Source organism: Cebidichthys violaceus, unplaced genomic scaffold (assembly GCF_023349555.1).
Source record: "Cebidichthys violaceus isolate CVI_PGR_0920_01 unplaced genomic scaffold, fCebVio1.0.p SCAF_204, whole genome shotgun sequence".
Taxonomy (NCBI): Eukaryota; Metazoa; Chordata; class Actinopteri; order Perciformes; family Stichaeidae; genus Cebidichthys; species Cebidichthys violaceus.
In genome coordinates this window covers 89,733-115,080 of record NW_027176378.1, presented here as the reverse complement: position 1 = coordinate 115,080, position 25,348 = coordinate 89,733, and the positions used below count along the sequence as shown (strand labels likewise).

Below are 25,348 nucleotides of genomic sequence, written 5' to 3'. Positions count from 1 at the left end.
GCTTTCATTGATGTGGTTTCATTGATGTGGTTTCATTGTGGTCTTTCAAAGGTTGACTACTTCCTCAATCTGCGGTTCAAATCTACAGCTCAGAAAGAGGAAGTGAAACCACAGCTCAGATTTATGTTTGCAGAGCCATTAGAAGATGAGCAGAGAGGTTCCTGTAGTGCAGAGGAGAGAACGCTCTGCAGAACCTTTACTATCAACGTTTGGTTTTCCTTAAAGTTTCCTCTTTTAAAACAGTAACGTCAGTGTTTCTGAGTCCTGAACGTCTGCCCACTGTCTCATTGTCTCTATACGTCTGTCTATTTATGTGTGTGTGTGTGTGTGTGTGTGTGTGTGTGTGTGTGTGTGTGTGTGTTGTGTTGTGTTGCAGACTATAAGCGTGGGTTTGGAGGGCAGTATGGGGTAGAGAAGGAGAAGCAGGACCAGTGTGCTCTGGGCTATGAGCACAAGGAGGGCCTGGCTAAACACGAGTCCCAGAAAGGCACAGACACCCCCCACCTCCTACTGTCACCTCCCTACTGTCACCACCCACCTCTTACTGTCACCACCCCCTACTGTCACCACCTCCTACTGTCACCCACCTCCCTGTCACCCACCTCTTACTGTCACCACCCCCTACTGTCACCACCTCCTACTGTCACCCACCTCCCTACTGTCACCCACCTCCTACTGTCACCTCCCTACTGTCACCACCCACCTCCCTGTCACCCACCTCTTACTGTCACCACCCCCTACTGTCACCACCTCCTACTGTCACCCACCTCCCTACTGTCACCCACCTCTTACTGTCACCACCTCCTACTGTCACCACCTCCTACTGTCACCACCTCCTACTGTCACCCACCTCCCTACTGTCACCCACCTCTTACTGTCACCACCTCCTACTGTCACCCACCTCCCTACTGTCACCCACCTCCTACTGTCACCACCTCTTACTGTCACCCACCTCCCTACTGTCACCCACCTCCCTACTGTCACCCACCTCCCTACTGTCACCCACCTCCCTACTGTCACCCACCTCCTACTGTCACCACCTCCTACTGTCACCACCTCTTACTGTCACCACCTCCTACTGTCACCCACCTCCCTACTGTCACCACCTCCCTACTGTCACCCACCTCCCTACTGTCACCCACCTCCTACTGTCACCACCTCTTACTGTCACCACCTCTTACTGTCACCACCTCCTACTGTCACCCACCTCCCTACTGTCACCCACCTCCCTACTGTCACCCACCTCCCTACTGTCACCCACCTCCTACTGTCACCACCTCTTACTGTCACCACCTCTTACTGTCACCACCTCTTACTGTCACCACCTCTTACTGTCACCACCTCTTACTGTCACCACCTCCTACTGTCACCCACCTCCCTACTGTCACCCACCTCCCTACTGTCACCCACCTCCCTACTGTCACCCACCTCCTACTGTCACCACCTCTTACTGTCACCACCTCTTACTGTCACCACCTCCTACTGTCACCACCTCTTACTGTCACCACCTCTTACTGTCACCACCTCTTACTGTCACCACCTCTTACTGTCACCACCTCCTACTGTCACCCACCTCCCTACTGTCACCCACCTCCCTACTGTCACCCACCTCCCTACTGTCACCCACCTCCTACTGTCACCCACCTCCCTACTGTCACCCACCTCTTACTGTCACCACCTCCTACTGTCACCACCTCCTACTGTCACCCACCTCCCTACTGTCACCCACCTCTTACTGTCACCACCTCCTACTGTCACCCACCTCCCTACTGTCACCCACCTCCTACTGTCACCACCTCTTACTGTCACCACCTCTTACTGTCACCACCTCCTACTGTCACCCACCTCCCTACTGTCACCCACCTCCTACTGTCACCCACCTCCCTACTGTCACCCACCTCCCTACTGTCACCCACCTCCCTACTGTCACCCACCTCCCTACTGTCACCCACCTCCTACTGTCACCCACCTCCCTACTGTCACCCACCTCCTACTGTCACCCACCTCCCTACTGTCGCCCACCTCCCTACTGGCCTGTTATCACCTCCTTGTTATCACCTCCCTATTATCACCTCCCTGTTATCGCCTCCCTGTTATCACCTCCCTGTTATCACCTCCCTGTTATCACCTCCCTGTTGTCACCTCCTTGTTATCGCCTCCCTGTTATCACCTCCCTGTTATCGCCTCCCTGTTATCACCTCCTTGTTGTCGCCTCCCTGTTATCGCCTCCCTGTTATCGCCTCCCTGTTATCACCTCCTTGTTGTCGCCTCCCTGTTATCGCCTCCCTGTTATCGCCTCCCTGTTATCACCTCCCTGTTATCGCCTCCCTGTTATCACCTCCTTGTTGTCGCCTCCCTGTTATCGCCTCCCTGTTATCGCCTCCCTGTTATCACCTCCTTGTTGTCACCTCCCTCCTAGCTTGTTGCTCTTTCTTTGGCACCGTCCTCTCATCCTCAGTAACGGCTGTTTCCTGTTAAATGACGGAGGCGGAGCCTGTTTTCCTTCATCGTGTCGATCAGTCAGTGGGTTCATATCGATACGGTCCTATCAAACGTCACAGTGATAAACACAGAGGAGCATTTCTACGTGATCTGATCTGTTCTGAGATCAGCGCTGAGTGACCGAACACGTTCAGAACGCTGACCAGGTCGACTTCTAAAACATTCAGATGCTTTCAGCCGGTATTTCTGCACCGTTGCGGATGAAGATCAGGCTTCACTAATGTTATTAGTAACATGCTTTTTGTAGAAGGAGATTCCAGGTTTGTTTCAGACATTTCCAATAACTCAGTGTTGGAAAGTCCAAAAATGAAAACAATCTAAATTCATTGAAACAAAGATAAGTTCCCACCATGTTTGTATTTCTCGGTGCAGCCCTGTTAGTCCCGCTATCGGTTCCGGTTCAGCCCGGCCTCCATGCTGTCTGTTTGCTTCTGCCTTCATGTTGTTGCATGATGTTTTACAGCCACTCAGAGACACGGCTGATCTCCAGAGCACAGCTTGAGCCCCCCCCCCTCCTGTCGCTGACTGCATTCACTTTTCTTTTTTGTTCCTCCTCCCTACAGGTTTGCATGAGCTCATCAACCCGTCCTTCTGATTCCACCAACCACAGTCTGCTTCATCTGAACCTCTGCAGACCAGAGACCTTCTGGGTGTATTTAGAGGCTACATGCTTGTTTTAGGGTCTGCTCCGGTGATGCTGACTGTGGTTGGGCCTCTAATGTCAAACAGGAACTGACTGTTTTCAAATCTCCTGTTTGTCACCAGATTATTCTAAAGGATTTGGAGGTAAATTTGGAGTCCAGAATGACCGTATGGACAAGGTAAGGTGTGTGTGTGTGTGTGTGTGTGTGTGTGTGTGTGTGTGTGTGTGTGTGTGTGTGTGTGTGTGTGTGTGTGTGTGTGTGTGTGTGTGTGTGTGTGTGTGTGTGTGTGTGTGTGTGTGTGTCTCTCACACTTTGTCTCTGGTGTGACAGAGCGCCGGGACGTTTGAGGACGTGGAGAAGGTGTCCTCGTCTTACCAGAAAACCAAACCCGTGGAGGCTGGTAAGCGTTGGTCAGCCGTCGGTTGAGTCAGAACTCATTACGTCGTTTCTTCATTCTACCACTTTTTTTTTTTTTTTTTTTTTTTCCCCCGCCCCATCAGCCGGCAACAGCACAGGAAGCATCAAGGCTCGCTTCGAGAACATCGCCAAGCAGAAGGAGGAGGAGGACCGGAAGAGGGCCGAGGAGGAGCGAGGCCGTCGGCAGGCCAAGGAGAAGCAGGAGCAAGAGGAGGCGCGCCGTAAAATCGAGGAGACGCCCAAGGCCCCCTCTCCCGTCCCCGCTGCTGCAAGTCCAAGTCCAAGTCCCAGTCCCAGTCCCAGTCCCAGTCCGACCCCAGCAGTCCAGCCAGCTGCCACCCCGGCATACCAGGTGAGTCATGGTGCAGGTAGTGACACAGAGAAGCTGGTCTTTTTCTGTTTTATAGATATTGCAAAGGAAAACATGTCAGCCTCCAATACAGTCATCAAGAATACAAACGGTGCCCTTTTCTGTGATCTTCATGTTGGCTCATTTTCACATCACACATCTTGATGTTTCTTGATCATTTAATGTCAAAAAGGTGGATATTGTGGCTTAAAGTGTAGATTTGTTCCTCCTGGCATGAGTGAGGTTCGTAACTCACTGAAGGCAGGTTTAGTCGCATGCAGCAGAAGGAGAAGTCATGAAACAGATTCTGTTTGTGTCCAATAGAAGACGGCGGAAGCTGAGGAGAACAGAGAGCATCTGTACGAGGTGGAGCCTCCGAACCAGGAGGAGGACCTGTACCAGAACGTCGAGGAGACCAGCCCACCAGCAGGTGACTCTCATTTACCTGGTCGCCGTACGGAAACAAGCAAATGTTTGGCATTTTTGCTCTCCACATAATTTATTAGGGTTAATCAGTCATCAAAAATCAGCGGCCATCTTTTTCTCAACCTTTTACAGAAAAGCACAAGTGACTTGAGAGATGAGAGTACAGCTTCACACCAACACCGATCAACTAAAATACACCAAAACTAAATGAGCAGCCGAAAATTAAAATTCACTTTACGCATAACCATAAATGATGTCTCACCTTTGCCGTTTTGTGATTAAAAGTTCTGCTCGAGAGCAAATCGATGCTGCTAACTGCTGCTTCGATGCGTCTGCACCGGTTTTGAGTCGTCTCTAGCCATGCGAAAACTCTGTCTCCCTCCGATGGATGAATCGTGGTACTGCGCGCATCCTAAAGGCATCGGCCTTCAATACAGGCATGAGCTATGTACTAGGTAGATAAAGAAAATTGGGGCAGTCTCCGATGATATTGGGGGCCACAAAAGCTCAAGAAAGATTCACATCCAGTTCTCGATATTTTCTCTGCAAATCCTCACGTCACGTGACGGCGTTCATTAAACAAACCGTCTTCCTCTTGCAGGCGACCAGTACGAGTCGGGCGGCGAGGACATCGGGGTGACGGCGGTGGCTCTGTATGACTACCAAGCAGGTGAGACTGAAGGAGGTCTGGGATGAGGTCTGGGACATGGAGGGAAGGGGGCTCTGTTACACCACGACTTCAAACTGTGAATCAGTGGATTTGTTTCACACTGCTTCAGATTTCAACTTCGGTCCAAATTTAATACCGAAATTTGAGCGGCTGCGATCTGTCTCTTCATCAGAGTTCATCACTGCAGAGAGAAAACCTAGAAAACTATTGAAGTTCTGTTAGTTTTTTGTTTGATAAAAGACTAAAATGGATAAATGCTAATCACAATTGCGGCAGATACATTTTCTGTCGATCGACTTAACGGATGAACTGACTGAATTCAGCTCTACAATAATCTCGTGCTCCTCCGTCACATTTCTTTTTTCCCATTTTTTTTTTTTTTTTTTTAAGCCGGCGAAGACGAGATATCCTTCGACCCCGACGACATCATCACCAACATCGAGATGATCGACGAGGGCTGGTGGAGAGGCGTGTGCAGAGGCGCCTACGGCCTTTTCCCCGCCAACTACGTGGAGGTTCGGCAATGATGGGGGAAAAAGAGGAAGGAGACGATTCAAAATCCACACTTTGGTCTTTTCTGTCTTCATCTCAGTGCGAGACGTCCTCAGGTCTCCTAGCCGCCTTTCCTTTGCTCCTTTTTCCTCATTGCTCTTCTGTCTTTTCCTCTTTCATATCACTTAGTTTCTCTCCCTGTAGCAGATGGAGTTACCTTTAGAACCAATCATTATCTAGGCTTTGCAGTAGTTAAAGATACAAAATGTGACGTTGGGGGTTCTGAGTTCACTTCCTGCCTCGCAGCCACAAGTTGCATTTTGGATAATTTATTCGAATCAGCTTCAGGTATCGTTGCTTCTTCACATGTTAAGAGGATGTTTAGTCCCGACCAAAGACCAGAGTAGTGACGGCTGAAGAGCTTGAAATGTCTCGACTGAGCTCTCTGTTTAGTAGCTCCACCTTAACGTCAGCAGCAGTTTGAAGTGGATCATGATGTTTGTCGGTGGCTTCGTTCAGACCCGTTCATCCCACTGTGGACCAAAAGGCTGCTCTGCTTCCTCGCTCTGTCTGCCTGAAGTCCGCTGTGTTGCACAGGACTTTAAATTCAGTGAAAGCTTCGTGTCGTACGAATCTCCTTTTTCTGATTTCTAAATGATCAAAATGAAGCTTTCCTGCTTTTTGCTGATGTTCATTCACAGAGTTACGAGGCCATAATGCTAAAGTACTACAGCTGATAGAATTACTTTAATCCTCTTCATACGTTCTACTGGCTAAGTGTTGATATCATGCTTCGTTAGATGTACAGAGAGAGATCAGGATTTATGACGCTTTGACAAATAATAGATTTGAAGACATGCTTTTGTTTCCCAGCGCCGTGGTTGAAATGTTGTTGAGGGAATTCTCCAAACACTAATGATGTTGAACAAACAGGTGTGTGTCTGTCTGTCTGTGTGAGTGATGTCATCAAATTCATCTTCGGGGTTTTATAATAAATACATTTAAAAAGTGACCTTTTCAAATACATTATTTTTATCTGTACTTCTGTTTGCTTGAGTCACATTACCTGCTTTTTTTTTTTGTTTGTTTCAATAAATAAACTATGAATTATTAGCTTGTTTGTGGTGTTATTTTAATCCTAATGAAAATAAATTCATCATTAGTTTGACGCAGTAGCCGAGTATTGTATCAAATGTAGGCTGTTAAAAGTGAAAGTAGTAATTTAATTATTTTCTGTAGCTTCCTTTTTCAAAACGATGTACAATAATAACATTCAGCAATGTGTGAAGAATCATGCGGAGGCTGAAGTCATCTTAATGAAATATGAGGCTCTACTTCAACTTTTTTTTTAACCTATTGTTAGAACATTTTACGTTGTTTACATTTTACATTTTACTACATGGTATACTATGACTTTATGACATTGTACTACTGTAGCGTGAACGGTTCCTGCCCCGTGTCTAAGCGGGGAAGGATTACGCTCCTCACACGGTGGTCACTCCTCCTCATGGAGGTGTCGGAACAATACTTTCGGCCTTTTATCTCACCCCGTAGCCGAGTCGTTAGGATTTCTGAATTATTGTCTTTCTGAAAGTCTTTTGCGGCTCTGCCCCCGGCGCTCTCATTAGGATGTAACCCTAACACCCAGTATGAATAGCTATGTACATCGTCTATACTTTACTGTTGCCTATTGAGAACATCTCACCAAATATGACTAACACTGCTGAGTCTTCACCCAGGGAATTTACCTTAAGCTCCTCTGGGAGTTTCAGTCGTCACATCGTGTCGCACCGTTAACGGACAGGGGAAGACGGTTAAATTGTTCTGAAGAACCAGAGTACTTTGTTTTTTTTCACACAATGTCACATACAACAATTTCAACTTAATGAAGCAGTCTCAGTGCTACAAATGCTGATTCTAACACTAAATAGTTCTTTGGATAGAAATTGAAGGCATTTTGCCTTTTTTTGGCCTCTAAAATTTCCACAGCCCTTTGGGCGAAGAAGCTGAAATTTGGACTGGACTATCGTCTTAAAGAGTAGATCCTATGGTATGAAAATGGAAAGGATTGGAGAAATTTTGGTTATTTTAATTCTCAGGCAAAATAGCACCAGGTAGTGATTTTGCTGAAAAATCAAACTCATCCGATTTGCTTGAAACTCGGTACACTTAGAGGGCTGTTCCCAGGAATAACCCCTCACAAGTTTCAGCATCCTAGCCCAGAGCACAATGGAGATATTGTTTGGGGAGAATGGGATTAAAAGGGCTATATTGCATGGGATTATTGGAATACGTGGTCAACCCATACAAATGTAGGAGAAATGGCCATTTTTGAGTTATAAGCATTAGTTCCCTTACAACTCCAAAAAAGGCCATTTCGACTACATTTGTATTGGCTGGTCATGTAGGCCAATAATCCCAACCGATGTGGCCCTTTTGATCCCATCCCTCCCAAACAATAGCTCTACAGTCCTTTGGGCTAGGAAGATGAAATTTGGACTGTGCTATCCTCTTGACCTATAGATTCAATGGTTTGAAAATGGAAAGGACTGGACCAACTTTAATGATTTGAATTCTCAGGCAAAATAGCACCAGGCAGTGATTTTGCTGAAATCTTCAAACTCATCTGATTTGCTTGAAACTCGGTACACTTAGAGGGCTGTTCCCAGGAATGCCCCCTTACAAGTTTCAGCATCATAGCCCAGAGCACACTGGAGATATTGTTTGGGGAGAATGGGATTAAAAGGGCTATATTGCATGGGATTATTGGACTACGTGGTCAGCCTTTACAAATGTAGGAGGAATGGCCGTTTTTGAGTTGTAAGGATTAGTTCCCTTATAACTCCAACAACAACCATTCCTAATACATTTGTATGGGCCGGTCATGTAGGCCAATTATCCCAACCGATTTGGCCCTTTTATTCCCATCCCTCCCAAACAATATCTCCAGGTTAGGTTAGGTTAATAAGATGACATTTGAACTGTAATTCCCCCTTTACCCATTTATTCAATGGTGTGAATATCAAAAGAAAATTCCTTTCACTTTTTTCATAGTAACTTAGTAAATTGTGACTTTATTTGGCCTAGAAACCCAAGACAATAGACAATGAAGCTGAAATGTTCAGCAAAGTTCCCCATTTCCCATAGATTCAATGGTGAGAATATTAATATATATAGAATATAAAAACTCTTTCTTTTAGTAACTTAGTAACATTTTCCCTTTTCGGTCTAAATATCTCCAAAACCCTTTGGGCTGGGGGACTGAAACTTGGACTGTACTATCTTTTCAAAGTTTAGATCCAACGGTATGAGAAAGTTCATTTTTTTTAATTCTCAGTCAAATAAGCTGAAAGCAATGATTTGCCTGATTTGACTGAAATTCGAAGTTCTCCACACTGGAGATATGGCTTGGGACAGATGGGAACAAAAGGGATTATATCGGTTGGGATTATTGGCCTACATGGTCGGCCCATGCAAATGTACTCGACTTGGCCGTTTTTAGAGTTCCCTTATAACTATCCCTTATAACTCAAAAAAGGCCATTTCTACTACATTTGTATTAGCCGGTCATGTAGGCCAATAATCCTACCCAAAAACTCCCAAATGTCAGCAGGCCAGTTTTTACCATTTTTTTCTCTTTACTTTTATACTTTAAAGCAAGGTAATGAAATGGAACCTTGTTAAATTGAACAAGGGGCTTGTGAACATAAAATTACTAAAATTTGGTGCTCATTGCTGCAAGTTAAGGTCCCCATAAACAAATGGCCCTAACTTCTCAGAACATGGCTGAAACTGCTTGGAAATGGCATGAAACCTTCCCGTTGGTGACTTGAATAAGCTCATTAAGCAGCAAGTCTGCAGACCCTTGTGAAAGCTATCTTTCTCCAGGAACTTCCTATTGAGCGATTCTTCCAAGTGATTCTTAGAGACTGTCCTCTGTTGTCCACTATTTTGATGGAAAAACAATTAGATGGGAAAACAGATCCAAAAGGCAGTGGCACATTTGGGACAGTTGACCCCATTCCATTTTTTTCAAAGTGGCTGCCTTTTGCTTAATTTGGCCTTTTTGGAAAACTTTGGTACATCAACTGACGTGTCCACGATCAAACTAGGCATCGTACAGTGATAACTGACACATTTCCATGTTTTCCAATGAAAGTCATAGCCAGAATGCATAACCCACCCATTTCCTATTTTTCCAAAGAAAGTTGTACTTAAAAAGCATAAAACGACCCATTTGGCACTTAGTCCAACCCTTTCCTAGGTTTCCAATGAAAGTCGTACTTAAAAACCATAAAAGGACCCATTCGGCCTTTTGGCTCGGAAAATGAGTCAATACCACCACTGAGGCTTTTTATTTGGCTTAATTGTAATTGAATGAAATCAAACACTTTGGTCCAGCTTTCAAATTGATGTGACCAAGAACACACTAAATGACTTAATTTCAGTGCAACATAAAAAGGAAATTATTTGTTAACCGCACACAATATGAACAAGAAAAAACACATTTGCAGTGAGCAGGCTCAAGAATTATAAAAATATAAAATAGCTATAACTTTGGGAATCTATCAGTTTAGGCCAGCAGAGACGGCTTTGCCGGCCCTGACGGCCCACCACTGTGCTAAACATCTTAGCAATGAGCAAGTTAGTGTCAGAGTGAAATTGTGTGATGTAACTACAGGTTTAAACATAACCGTGTATGTGCAAGCACAGGTTTACTGTGATGTTGAACTACATTCACATTAGCATGCTGACGTTAGCCCCGAATAATTACATCGCACACATGCACAACAAACCACAGACACACAAAGCATTGCTTATTATATTAAGACATCAAATGGAAGGTTGATATAATGCACATTTCCCCTTTTACTGTAAATTAAAATCCCATTTAAAAGACACTAATACATTTATTCACCATGATTATAGATGAAGGATCCAGCTGAGTTGGTCAGGGCATCCGATCAGGGTTACCTCAGGACACCTCCCTTTACAGAGTTTTCAGGTAAACACTACCAACTGTAGCTTTAAAAATAAGTCTTTTAAGACTTTTATCAAAATACTATACTATGACTTTTTAAGACTTATCAAAATACTATACTATGATTTCTTTCGACATACTTTACTATAACTTTCTTGATACTTTTGTCGACATTCTATACTATGACTTCTTTAAGACTTTTTTGACATACTATACTATGATTTTTTAAGACTTTTATTGATATACTAAACTATGACTTTTTTAAGACTTTTATCGCCATACTATACTATGACTTTTTTCAACATACTTTACTATGACTTTTTCATGACTTTTTTCGACATACTATACTATTACTTTCTTTGGACACACTATACTATGACTTTTTTTCGACTATTCAATGACTTCTTTAAGACTTTTTTCAACATGCTATACTATCACTTTTTAATATTTTTTTTCGACATGCTATACTATGACTTTTTTTCGACATGCTATACTATGACTTTTTTTGATATGCTATACTATGACTTTTTTTGATATGCGATACTATGACTTTTTTATGACTTTTTTTTATATGCTATGCTATGACTTTTTTATGACTTTTTTTTATATGCTATACTATGACTTTTTATGACTTTTTTCCAGCATATTTTACTTTGACTTTTTCATGACTATACAATGACTTTTTAAGACTTAAGAAAATACTATACTATGATTTATTTCGACATACTTTACTATGACTTTTTTGATACTTTTGTCGATATACTATACTATGACTTCCTTAAGACTTTTTTGACATACTATACTATGATTTTTTTAAGACTTTTATCAACATACTAAACTATGATTTTTTTAAGACTTTTATCGACATACTATACTGTGACTTTTTATGACTTCTTTCAACATATTTTACTATGACTTTTTTCGACATACTATACTATTACTTTCTTTGGACACACTATACTATGACTTTTTTTTGACTATACAATGACTTGTTCAAGACTTTTTTCGACATACTATACTATGACTTTTAATGATTTTTTCAACATATACTTTGACTTTTCCATGACTTTTTTTTGACATGCTATACTATGACTTTTTTTCGACATGCTATACTATGACTTTTTTTCGACATGCTATACTATGACTTTTTTTCGACATGCTATACTATGACTTTTTTTCGACATGCTATACTATGACTTTTTTTGACATACTATGCTATGACTTTTTTTCGACATGCTATACTATGACTTTTTTTTGACATGCTATATTATGACTTTTTTTGACAGACTATACTATTACTTTCTTTGGACACACTTTGCTATGACTTTTTTCGACTATACAATGACTTTTTAAGAGTTTTTATCAACATACCATACTATGACTTTTTTCAACATATTTTACTACGACTTTTTTTTACTTTTTTTCAACATATTATATAATGGGTTTTTTAAGACTTTTACCGTCATACTATGACTTTTTTCAACATAATAGTATGACTTTTAATGACATAACAGTCATTTAGCAGATGCTTTTATCCAAAGCGACTTACAATTCTGTGTTTACTACTACACTGTAGACGTAGCTAAGAGCATGAGCCAGGGATCGAACCTCTGCCCCTCTGATTGAAAGGCGGCCCTGTGCTCCAATTAGCCACGGTCACCCATGAATGACTTTTTTCAACATATTTTACATGACTTTTTTAAGATTTTTATTGAAATGCTATACTATGACTTTTTGAAGATTTTTATCGTCATACTATATATGACTTTTTTCAACATATTTTACTATGACTTTTTATGACTTTTTTCAACATATTATATAATGATTTTTTAAGACTTTTCTATGACTTTTTTTTAAATGCTATACTATGACTTTATTCGACATACTATACGAGTTTTTTCGACATGCTATTTTAGGACTTTTTTCGACATGCTTTACTATGACTTTATTTTTTTTACATTTTTCGACATGCTATACTATGACTTTGTTAATGACGTTTTTCGACATGCTATACTATGACTCTTCAAGTCTCTTTTTAGAGCCTCATATTCTGTGACTCTTCAGTGGCACAGAGGTAGTCTCAGGGTCTTTCCTTCATAAGATCAGCAGTTCGATCCCTGGTTGTTCTTGTACATGACAAGAAAATGTAATATGTCCTGAAGCTGGTTCCATCACAGAATGTATTTGTTGTAAGATACTATGATTTAATTTTTTTTACATTTTTCGACATACTATACTATGACTTTATTTTTTTTTTACATTTTTCAACATACTATATATAACATTATAAAATGACTTTTCTCGACATACTATACAACGAGTTTTTTCGACATGCTATTTTATGACTTTTTTTGACATACTTTACTATGACTTTATTTTTTTTACATTTTTCGACATACTTTACTATGACTTTATTTTTTTTACATTTTTCAACATACTATACTATGACTTTTTTAAAGACTTTTGTCGACATGCTATACTATGACTTTTTTCGACATACTATACTATGACTTTTCTAATGACTTTTTTCGACATGCTATACGATGACTTTTCTAATGACTTTTTTCGACACATTTTTCGACATGCTATACTATGACGTTTTTAATGACTTTTTTCGACATGCTATACTATGACTTTGTTAATGACGTTTTTCGACATGCTATACTATGACTCTTTAAGTCTCTTTTTAGAACCTCATGTTCTGTGACTCTTCAGTGGCACAGAGGTAGACTCAGGGTCTTTCCTTCATAAGATCAGCAGTTCGATCCCTGGTTGTTCTTGTACATGACAAGAAAATGTAATACGTCCTGAAGCTGGTTCCATCAGAGAATGGATTTGTTTGAAAGTGTGAATAACTTTTATTGCAAACTGGCTTTTATCACATAACATACTATACTATGACTTTTTTCGACATGCAATACTATGACTTTTTTCGACATACTATACTATGACTTTTTTAATGACTTTTTTCAACATACTATACTTTGACTTTTTTAATGACTTTTTTGAACATACTATACTATGACTTTTTTCAACATACTATACTATGACTTCATTTTTTGAACATTTTTCAACATACTATGCAATGACTTTTTTTTTTACATTTTTCAACATACTATATATAACATATTATAGAATTACTTTTTTCGACATGCTATACTATGACTTTCTTTCGACATACTATACAACGAGTTTTTTCGACATGCTATTTTATGACTTTTTTGACATACTTTACTATGACTTTATTTTTTTTTACATTTTTCAAAATACTATCCTATGACTTTTTTAAAGACTTTTGTCGCCATGCTATACTATGACTTTTTTCGACATACTATACTATGACTTTTTTAATGAATTTTTTCGACATGCTATACGATGACTTTTTTAATGACTTTTTTTGACACATTTTTCGACATGCTATACTATGACGTTTTTAATGACGTTTTTCGACATGCTATACTATGACTTTGTTAATGACGTTTTTCGACATGCTATACTATGACTCTTTAAGTCTCTTTTTAGAACCTCATGTTCTGTGACTCTTCAGTGGCACAGAGGTAGACTCAGGGTCTTTCCTTCATAAGATCAGCAGTTCGATCCCTGGTTGTTCTTGTACATGACAAGAAAATGTAATACGTCCTGAAGCTGGTTCCATCAGAGAATGGATTTGTTTGAAAGTGTGAATAACTTTTATTGCAAACTGGCTTTTATCACATAACATACTATACTATGACTTTTTTCGACATGCAATACTATGACTTTTTTCGACATACTATACTATGACTTTTTTAATGACTTTTTTCAACATACTATACTTTGACTTTTTTAATGACTTTTTTGAACATACTATACTATGACTTTTTTGAACATACTATACTATGACTTCATTTTTTGAACATTTTTCAACATACTATGCAATGACTTTTTTTTTTACATTTTTCAACATACTATATATAACATATTATAGAATTACTTTTTTCGACATGCTATACTATGACTTTCTTTCGACATACTATACAACGAGTTTTTTCGACATGCTATTTTATGACTTTTTTGACATACTTTACTATGACTTTATTTTTTTTTACATTTTTCAAAATACTATCCTATGACTTTTTTAAAGACTTTTGTCGCCATGCTATACTATGACTTTTTTCGACATACTATACTATGACTTTTTTAATGAATTTTTTCGACATGCTATACGATGACTTTTTTAATGACTTTTTTTGACACATTTTTCGACATGCTATACTATGACGTTTTTAATGACGTTTTTCGACATGCTATACTATGACTTTGTTAATGACGTTTTTCGACATGCTATACTATGACTCTTTAAGTCTCTTTTTAGAACCTCATGTTCTGTGACTCTTCAGTGGCACAGAGGTAGACTCAGGGTCTTTCCTTCAAAAGATCAGCAGTTCGATCCCTGGTTGTTCTTGTACATGACAAGAAAATGTAATACGTCCTAAAGCTGGTTCCATCGGAGAATGAATTTGTTTGAAAGTGTGAATAACTTTCATTGCAAACTGGCTTTTATCACATAACATACTATACTATGACTTTTTTCGACATACTATACAATGACTTTTTTCGACATACTATACAATGACTTTTTTCGACATACTATACTATGACTTTTTTCGACATACTATACTATGACTTTTTTCGACATACTATACTATGACTTTTTTCGACATACTATACAATGACTTTTTTCGACATGCAATACTATGACTTTTTTAATGACTTTTTTGAACATACTATACTATGACTTTTTTCAACATACTATACTATGACTTCATTTTTTGAACATTTTTCAACATACTATGCAATGACTTTTTTTTTTTTACATTTTTCAACATACTATATATAACATATTATAGAATTACTTTTTCGACATGCTATACTATGACTTTCTTTCGACATACTATACAACGAGTTTTTTCGACATGCTATTTTATGACTTTTTTGACATACTTTAGTATGACTTTATTTTTTTTTACATTTTTCAAAATACTATCCTATGACTTTTTTAAAGACTTTTGTCGACATGCTATACTATGATTTTTTTCGACATGCTATACTATGACTTTTTTAATGAATTTTTTCGACATGCTATACTATGACTTTTTCGACATACTATACTATGACTTTTTTAATGAATTTTTTCGAGATGCTATACTATGAATTTTTTAATGAATTTTTTTGAGATGCTAAACTATAACTTTTTTCAACATACTATACTATGACTTTTTAAATGAATTTTTTCGACATGCTATTTTATGACTTTTTTCGACATACTATACTATGACTTTATTTTTTTAAATTTTTTGACATACTATACTATGACTTTATTTTTTTACATTTTTCGACATACTATACTATGACTTTATTTTTTTTAAATTTTTTGACATACTATACTATGACTTTATTTTTTTTTAATTTTTTGACATACTATACTATGACTTTATTTTTTTTAAATTTTTTGACATACTATACTATGACTTTATTTTTTTTTAATTTTTTGACATACTATACTATGACTTTATTTTTTTTTACATTTTTCAAAATACTATACTAAGACTTTATTTTTTTTACGTTTTTCAACGTACTATACTATGACTTTTTTCGACATGCTATACTATGACTTTGTTAATGACTTTTTTCGACATGCTATACTATGACTTTTTTCAATATACTATACTATGACGTTTTTAATTACTTTTTTCGACATGCTATACTATGACGTTTTTTGACATGCTATACTATGACGTTTTTAATGACTTTTTTCGACATGCTATACTATGACTTTTTTCAATATACTATACTATGACGTTTTTAATTACTTTTTTCGACATGCTATACTATGACGTTTTTAATGACTTTTTTCGACATGCTATACTATGACTTTGTTAATGACGTTTTTCGACATGCTATACTATGACTCTTTAAGTCTCTTTTTAGAACCTCATGTTCTGTGACTCTTCAGTGGCACAGAGGTAGACTCAGGGTCTTTCCTTCATAAGATCAGCAGTTCGATCCCTGGTTGTTCTTGTACATGACAAGAAAATGTAATACGTCCTGAAGCTGGTTCCATCAGAGAATGTATTTGTTTGAAAGTGTGAATAACTTTCATTGCAAACTGGCTTTTATCACATAACATACTATACTATGACTTTTTTCGACATACTATACAATTACTTTTTTCGACATGCAATACTATGACTTTTTTCGACATATTATACTATGACTTTTTTAATGACTTTTTTCAACATACTATACTTTGACTTTTTTAATGACTTTTTTCAACATACTATACTATGACTTCATTTTTTTTTTACATTTTTCGACATACTTTACGATGACTTTATTTTTTTTTACATTTTTTGACATACTTTACTATGACTATTTTTTTTACGTTTTTCAACATACTATAATTAGACTTTATTTTTTTACATTTTTCAACATACTATACTATGACTTTTTTCGACATACTATACTATGACTTTTTTATGACTTTTTTCCAACATATTTTACTTTGACTTTTTCATGACTATACAATGACTTTTTAAAGACTTTTATCGAAATACTATACTATGATTTATTTATGACTTTTTTGACATACTATACTATTACTTTCTTTGGACTTACTATACTATGACTTTTTTATGACTTTTTTCGACATACTATACTATTACTTTTTAATATTTTTTATAGTATTTTCATACTATACTGACTTTTTTCGACATACTATACTATGACTTTTCTTTGACATACTATATGATGATTTTTATTAACATACTATACGATGACTCATTTAAGACTTTTATCAACATACTATAGTATGATTTATTTAGGACTTTTATAACCTCATTATGATGCCAGCATGACGGGATGCTTCATCATTAACGGTCAGTGCATATAGTCAAAATCAATGTATTTAACATAATGACAAGAACAAACTCACAAGAACCAGTCACATATATTTATATGACAACAAAGCAGGTAGAATAACATAAAATCCAAATAACACGTTTCAACAGACCTCTGCACATTCCAGCAACAAAACACACATTCCACCACACATTCAAGAGCACCGTTCAAATGTTATTCACATCAGAGCAAACAATATTCACCATATCATAAAAACGATACAATAGAAAAATGAACACAGTAGTAACGCTACTGCAGATGTAAAAACACAAAAGCAGTTCACTTACCAAAGCTGCTGTTCACTTAAAGACAAAGTCCATCCTCCTTTCTTTGTTAATATAGGGTTCAATGCCACCGTTGTACAGAACATCGGTGCGGTTCAGTTCCAGCCAGAGGTCTTTATCGATTCATGGACGCCAGTGATGACAGTCAAGCCTCCCCAGTTGTATTTCTTGAATATGTTTAATGCGTTTGAGGGCTGAAAATGTCCGCTCGACAGAGGCAGTAGATGTTGGGATTGTTACCACCAAACATACCTAAACACTAAAAATGTAATGTCACGTAAAAACTTCTTGCATATCTTTAAACTTTAACTCTTACTACTACAAAGTTCTGTTAGCTAGTTTCATAACAGTCACATTAGCCCATTGACCAATCAAGCTGCACGTTAATGATGAAGTACTTGTAAGCCAGCTAGAAGCTCTGACATGTCAAAGAATACGCCAAACATGTCAAACTAAATATCTGATTGGTTGAAGACTATGACAATCAACAATATTCTACCCATTTACTTAAACTGCAAAAGGATTCACTTGTAATTCTGAAGGCTTCCGGGCAGATTTCTTTACTTAGAGACATAGGGGCGAAATCTGATTGGATAAGAGCTCTACTTAAAACAAGCTGCACTGGAAGCAGCGCTGCAGGCTGGAAGCAGAGCAACTGAGGAAGACAGTAGCTGTGCAATGAGAAAATAAGCTAATGGAAAAAATCTTTAGAAATACATCTAGAGTATTTAAAAAAAATTATTAAATTATAAAATAGCTATAACTTTGGGAATCTATCAGTTTAGGCCAGCAGAGACGGCTTTGCTGGCCCTGACGGCCCACCACTGTGCTAAACATCTTAGCAATGAGCAAGTTAGTGTCAGAGTGAAATTGTGTGATGTAACTACAGGTTTAAACATAACCGTGTATGTGCAAGCACAAGTTTCCTGTGATGTTGAACTGCTGTCTATCATCTTGTGTACACATATTTAGTATCTACAGTTATGTTAAGTTGATGATCTGACAGAAGATGTCACCTCTAGTCAGGCTGTTCAGGTGGTTGAAGGTTATGGGGTTAAGTCATGAGAGAGGAGAACGAGGAGAGCTTGGTCTTGGCTGGTCTGGTTCCGTGTTGGGACTTGACTAAAGTTATGAAGAAAACCCAGAATGTGTTGGACTGATTTATTCCTTGTCATACACCCACGTCGCTTACATTAGCATGCTGACGTTAGCCCCGAATAATTACATCGCACACATGCACAACAAACCACAGACACACAAAGCATTGCTTATTATATTAAGACATCAAATGGAAGGTTGATATAATGCACATTTCCCCTTTTACTGTAAATTAAAATCCCATTTAAAAGACACTAATACATTTATTCACCATGATTACAGATTGGTTTTAGTTTTTCTTAAAGGATAACGTTTTCATTTAGTTTCATTTTAGGATAATAACCCTGTGCAGAACTGGTTGATCAGCCTCTTAGTGTTAATTAGTATAAAACGTTGTGGTTTCCTGTTTGCATGGGCGCAGAGTTTTCCTCTCTGAAGTATTTCCACTTATGAAGCCGTAGACATGTATAAAGGATTTAATATGAAGCTCATTCATTTAAATGGGCACAGAAGATACACGAGCACTCGATATCTGACAGCAAAACTAATCAAAAGCTTTACGTAGTCAAATGTAATGAACTCAGAACTGGTGTTCTGCACGCTGTCCTAAAGGTCATCTGTGGACAAAGGTTGGTATTTGACCTTTGACATCCTGGCCTTGTACATGACCACTGCACTGATCATGCCAACAGCTGCGAGAAGACATCCGGCGATGAACACCAGGTTCAGATTCAGGTGGAGCGCTGCAGAAACAACAAGCACCATGTTTTCATTTGATCTGGTCCAAAGTGGGGCTCAAACAGGTGAAGTGTGCTGGTAACAAATGAACGTTCTCTGTTTTCATACCTGAGCTTTCACTGCTCTCCGCTGCTCTCTTTAAGCGCAGGGGACCCTGGGAAACGAAGTGCCTGTCACTCTCCACGGCAGCCTCTCTCTTTCTGCGGTGGTGGTGAGAAGTGGCCGACGTTGTGGAGCTGACGCATCCCTGCGAGGCCCTGGTGTTGGGTCTCCCTGCTTCACACATCAGGACCGTGCAGCTGATGTACACCTGAATGAAACAGTTTTGTTGACAAATTGCTTTTCTTGAAAAAAACTAATCAGCTAATCTTTCATTGAAAAAAGTCTATTTTATTTTGTATTCTACAAAGTCTGACATTATTACGTTGAAGTTCGTTTTGTGTTTTTGATGAATTATTGATGTGATAAGTGTCTCAGGTGTTCTCAGAGATTTGCTTCTCCTTTCTGATTGGTTGTTACGACCTGTGGCTTCAGTATAGACATGTGTTGCTTCACATTGTGTGTTATACCTGATGAAGATCCATGACGGAAACATTGTGCCTCTAATAAAGTTCACATGACTGCACCTGTCCACCAAGTGTGCATTAGTTACCACTTAGTACAACTAGTGAGATCAATGAAAGGACATCATGAAGTGGACCTATTGGTTGAAGCATTTAGAGATTTCCCAGAGACATCAACAGTCCTCTGCTCCGTTCTTTACCTGATCATACATGCCGATGAACTTGAAGGCCTTCATGCTGAACCTGAATTGTCTCGGGTGGGAGGGGGAATGGATCTGAACGGTCGAGTCCACATCACACCTAGTCAGAGCAAAACACAACCAAAAGATGAGACAAGTTGCCTTTGTTACTCTATGCCTTACAGTGGATGCTGCTATAGGGGCAGAGGTACTGTTCTATTGGTATTCACACAATAATACAAGTACTATAGGTTATACAAAAGATGAAGTCAGTGAAGCATTGACTTCTACATGCTGACAGGGTGACATTACACAGAAGAGCCTCTGAAGCAACAATCAAAGAACTAATCTTTACAAGTACTCTGTTACGCCCTCTATTGCCACTAGGGGGTGTGCTCATGCCTACCCGTTCTCAATGATGGAGTAGGTCCTCTGGGAGTTCTGGTTGTCATATGGTGAAGCTCTGCAGGACTCCACAAACAGCACGGTGTTGTTGACGGTGGAGGTGGCCTCTATCTGCATGTAGATCCTGCTCTTTATTTCATACACCACCGGGTATGAAGTTGGATCAACCATTTCTTGGTATTGGTCGTTAGTATAGAACTCAAACTGGTAGGTGAACCTGCCGAAGCCCTTGTCCCACACTGAGACGACGGGCCTGTGTGCTGTGTAGGCCAGTGTCACGTTTCCACGTTTGGGGTACTGGCAGTAGAACTGCACCTCCAGCAGGTGTTTCCTGGTGATCACGTCGGATATGTCGTCAAACGTGGTGATTTCATTCTTGAACCTGAGGTAATCCCCGTCTTCCTGCAGAGTGAAAAAAGGTGATGTATTCAGTCCTGATACCGCTAGATAAAGACAACACCAACGACTGAGAGAGAAGAGCAGCCGGTAACAGAAGCCTGCGTTACCTCGAGCTCAGTGCCACAACCGCTGAGGGGGATGTCGGCGAAGACGTAAGAGCTGTTGGAGCGCAGCCTGCAGGCGGTGTTGGCGCCGTCGTTGAGCCGCAAATGATCCTCATGGATTCCATGCATTGAAGATTTCTCCACCTCTACTCTCATTGTGGACTCACTGCAGATCACGTGTGAATTAACTGGAGGAAGAGAGTGTTCAAAAATACACATTATATACCAATGGTGTACTTATTTACAGGGGGCAGTAATGACAACAAGACATCCAGCAAACAAAGACTGTGAGCTGGGAAACATTGATGGGAACAGTTCAGGATGTAAAATACTTTTCATGAGGAAGGAAAGGCACCCAAGGCCACGATACACACAATGTGTTTAATGAACGTAAAGACGGCTTTTGTTTGTATACTAGGAAACTCCACAGGACATCTTTAGGTTGTGTTTCCATCAAAAAGAAAGTGAAGTTTCTTCACAGTCCTGCTGGTTTGGGTTCACTGTGTTTGAACAGTGAACCGTGGTATTGTTGTGTAGAGCAAGAACTTTTTGCATCCAATGACGGCTCTGAACTTTGTCTGGTAGGAAGGTTTACCAATCACAGCACTTCATAGAGGTGCATGTCTCGCAGCTTTTTAAACTCTAATGTACGTCAGCCATGCAGCCAATATTTGGCACTTTAACTTAGCATTTAGCGTGTGATATATTTGTGAAAATACACACCATTACAGCTGTACTTAAACAACTAAATGTTGACATTAAAGTATACTCACTTTGCTCCTTCAGAACCTCTACCAGAACACACCTCATCTCGGACTGATAGACTCCAGACCTGAGAAGCATCAGTGAACACTGATTTAATGCCTGTTACTCTTCAGGCCCATATGTCATGTTCAAAATATTACTGCTGGTTTTGTCTCCTAATCTTTGAATCTCTTGTTGCTTCAGAGAAAAACACCAAACACAGAGAAATGTCACTCACTGTGGAGATGGGGTGGCGTGGTGATTGTGACTGTGATGTTGTGTGGTGGCAGACCTGCAAAAAAATGTGTTACAAAGTCAAATCATGGCTTCACACACACACACACACACACACACACACACACACACACACACACACACACACACACACACACACACATACACATACACACACACACACGTACAAATGGTCTCATAAGGAACCCAAAGCTTACCCGGTCACCGCTTCAACAGCAAAGCAGATCGGGAAAAAATCCCCCAAGTTGTCTTGGATAGGCGTCCACCTGATGACAAACTCTCCATTTGTGTCCCTTTGCTTGGTGATGTTCAGTGGGCCGCTGATGATGATGTCATGTATTCTGTGTGATAACAAAGCAAAGAAACCAGAGATTGATTCACTCTTTCCTCTCTGATGTTATCTCACGCGCCTCAAGACAACACCGTCACGTCGGCTCTCACTCACGTTGAGAGTGACGCTTGTGCTTTGACTCTGATCTCCACTTCTTTGTTGACCTCTGTTTGGAGGCGGGCTCCGTTTAAAGGTGTTGGGGACCAAAACCCTGGTATGTAGAGTCCCTCCTGACACGAGGGAGCAGGTGGGTCCACTGGAGTTAAAACATACAAGATTCATTTAAGTTCCAAAGTGCAATAAGTAACTTTTACTTAAAAACTGACACTTTGCTGCTGTCTGTGGATCAAAACTTCAAAGCTGCCTCACTAAGTGTCGCTGATTTTCATCTCAGAGACTCCTGACTTTAAGATTTCCAAAATAATGACTTCTGCCACGTGTAACATCTCATTAAAGTGTTGCAACATGAAGCAGTTTTATTCATTTTTTTGTGGATTGGCTCAATGAAAATGCTGTCACACAATAAAAAATAACTCACCAAGAAAGGAGAACTGCAAAGGTAGTTGACTGAGTGGTGGTGTGGCTGCACTATAATGTCTGGTTGTTGGTGGTGTGGTTGTTGGTGGTGGGGTTGTTGGTGGTGGTGTGGTTGTATAATACCACCATGGGTATATGGGTGGTTGAGGTTGTGTGGTTGTTGGTGGTGCTGTGGTTGTTGGTGGTGTGGTTGTTGGTGGTGGTGTGGTTGTATAATACCACCATGGGTATGTGGGTGGTTGTGGTTGTGTGGTTGTTGGTGGTGTGGTTGTTGTTGGTGTGGTTGTTGGTGGGGTTGTTGTTGGTGGTGTGGTTGTATAATACCACCATGGGTATGTGGGTGGTTGTGTGGTTGTTGGTGGTGTGGTTGTTGTTGGTGTGGTTGTTGGTGGTGTGGTTGTTGTTGGTGGTGTGGTTGTATAATACCACCATGGGTATGTGGGTGGTTGTGGGTGTGTGGTTGTTGGTGGTGTGGTTGTAGTTGTGGCTGCTCCGTTCCCCCACGGACTGGGGGCTTGTCTCTTATGCCTCTTAACCAGTGGGGCCTTGTAGGATCGGGATCCATCAGTGTAGCCCAGACTGATGGGCCTTTTTGGAAAGTCCTCCACCACCATCTCAAATCCATAAACTCTGGTGTCAGCAGTGGATTGTCGGTAGTGTAATGTGCAAGAGCCCTGACAATGTGAACATTTTGAAGTTAAGTGAGGCAAAGCATCATCAGTGAAGTATTGAACAACGTATTAGGAAATTGACTTTTCAACTAACCTGATCTAAGGTGAAGCCTGAAGGTTGTTCACACGAGCCACACTCTACATTTGGGATATTTCCATATCTGCATCGAACTCTGTCTCTATCAGCATCAAAGGACATCAGCTTGTATGTCCGTGGGCAGTTCTGTGGAACTCTTGAGTGGACACATGAACATGAGTCAGTAACAGTCTTCTAGGCCAACAATCAGCTGGATCGCTACACAAATACAAGAAGTAAAACCAAACCAGTGACATGCTGGCTGAGGTGTAGTACAGTTCATAACATTTTACATACAGAATCACACATTATGATATTTGTAATTTTACTGTAATTCATAATTAAAATAGAAGAATACAATTTGATTATTTATTTTGGCTGGAATGTCATACATATGTTAAAGTAAGTGAACCCTCTTATAATTGGCAGAAATCATTGAATTAAAGTCATTTTTTGCGATTACACTATTATCCAAATGATTGTGATGACATATGGTTGTGTTGGTAGACAGACTGTAGGACACAGATTGCAGACCATGTTTGGCTTTCAGCCCCTAAAGGTCAGTATGTGAGGACTGCCACGGTGTCTCTTTGTTTTTGTACCACTGGGAGGCGGTGAAGAAGGACATTTTCCACAGTTTCTCTAACAGACGGATTGTAGCTTAGCCTAGCTGTTTCATGCTAACTGCAGAGGACTTACCTGAGGAAAGGTAGAATGGCAACGTCTGGGGATCTGTTTGGTTTTCCAGTGTCAGATCTTGATCCCAAATCCAGTGAAGCCCGTAGTCTCCAATTATTATTCTGCCCGTGACGCGTTGGGATCCAACAGCAGCTAGCAGCCCTGGTATGTGCATCAATCAAAAGACACTCTTGAAATACTGCACCGAACACTGGCTGCTCTTTATGACGAGCACAACAAATACGATACTCAGCATTGATAGGATTTAAAGGAAGAAGAATAAAACTCACCTTAATTGAAAAGGTTTGTCACTCGAGACGTTTCTTGTGGTGACTGTTTCAGTTTCACACTGTTTCACACTCTGTTGAATTGTGGTGCATTGGTGCTGTTGTCAATCGTACCGCTCACACTGCTGGAGATAAAGCCACAGTTGCCTCCGGAACAACTCCAGGAGTGGCGGAACTGACACCCATCAAAGGTCGCCCTGTTGCGAATTTCCACCTGTGGAAAAAGATCCTCGAGTTAAAGACGGTTGCTCTACTGAAGCTAAAGACATTCTAATGAATTAAACACACCAGTTATTTTACTCTATAGTGACATCCATCTAAAGAAGGGTGTTCATCTGTAATAATCCTTTCAACAAATCAACAAATGTAGTTAAAGTTCATATCTTAGGTTTTTATTTAAAGTCATAAAGAACAATATTATTAATTATGTCCTTGGATCTTGAGATGAGTAAAGAAAACGTGAATGGAAACCATAATGACAACAATAATGATGGTATGTTCACATTGAGATTAAGAACATCATTGTTCTCATCAAGCTTTTATGATTTTTTCTTCTTCTCTTGGTGAAATAATTATTTT

General features: G+C 39.7%; 2 protein-coding genes and 1 long non-coding RNA gene across 3 annotated transcripts; 1 reads left to right on the top strand and 2 right to left on the bottom strand.

The window, feature by feature from the left end:
• Window positions 1–402: 402 nt before the first annotated feature.
• LOC137877014 (src substrate protein p85-like) lies at window positions 403–6,610 on the top strand (the record flags this gene model as incomplete). Its single annotated transcript, XM_068716692.1, has 7 exons — window positions 403–487; window positions 3,268–3,323; window positions 3,477–3,546; window positions 3,647–3,915; window positions 4,237–4,342; window positions 4,940–5,008; window positions 5,399–6,610. Coding segments are annotated over 7 exons (792 nt in total), but the record flags the coding sequence as incomplete, so codon positions are not given.
• Window positions 6,611–19,218: 12,608 nt separating this feature from the next.
• On the bottom strand, window positions 19,219–23,077 carry LOC137877013 (ZP domain-containing protein-like). Its single transcript, XM_068716691.1, has 10 exons — window positions 23,059–23,077; window positions 22,635–22,776; window positions 22,387–22,530; window positions 22,173–22,226; window positions 21,964–22,022; window positions 21,194–21,378; window positions 20,689–21,089; window positions 20,304–20,403; window positions 19,649–19,850; window positions 19,219–19,545 (listed from the first exon to the last, which is right to left on the bottom strand). Exons 5-10 carry the CDS (start codon window positions 21,998–22,000, stop codon window positions 19,409–19,411), a joined length of 1,062 nt encoding a protein of 353 aa, XP_068572792.1. The 5' UTR covers window positions 22,001–22,022; window positions 22,173–22,226; window positions 22,387–22,530; window positions 22,635–22,776; window positions 23,059–23,077; the 3' UTR covers window positions 19,219–19,408.
• Window positions 23,078–23,603: 526 nt separating this feature from the next.
• LOC137877010 (uncharacterized) lies at window positions 23,604–24,582 on the bottom strand. The gene is made up of 3 exons (XR_011103493.1): window positions 24,504–24,582; window positions 23,823–23,961; window positions 23,604–23,731 (listed from the first exon to the last, which is right to left on the bottom strand). It is a non-coding gene; the product is annotated as an uncharacterized lncRNA (long non-coding RNA).
• Window positions 24,583–25,348: the final 766 nt, after the last annotated feature.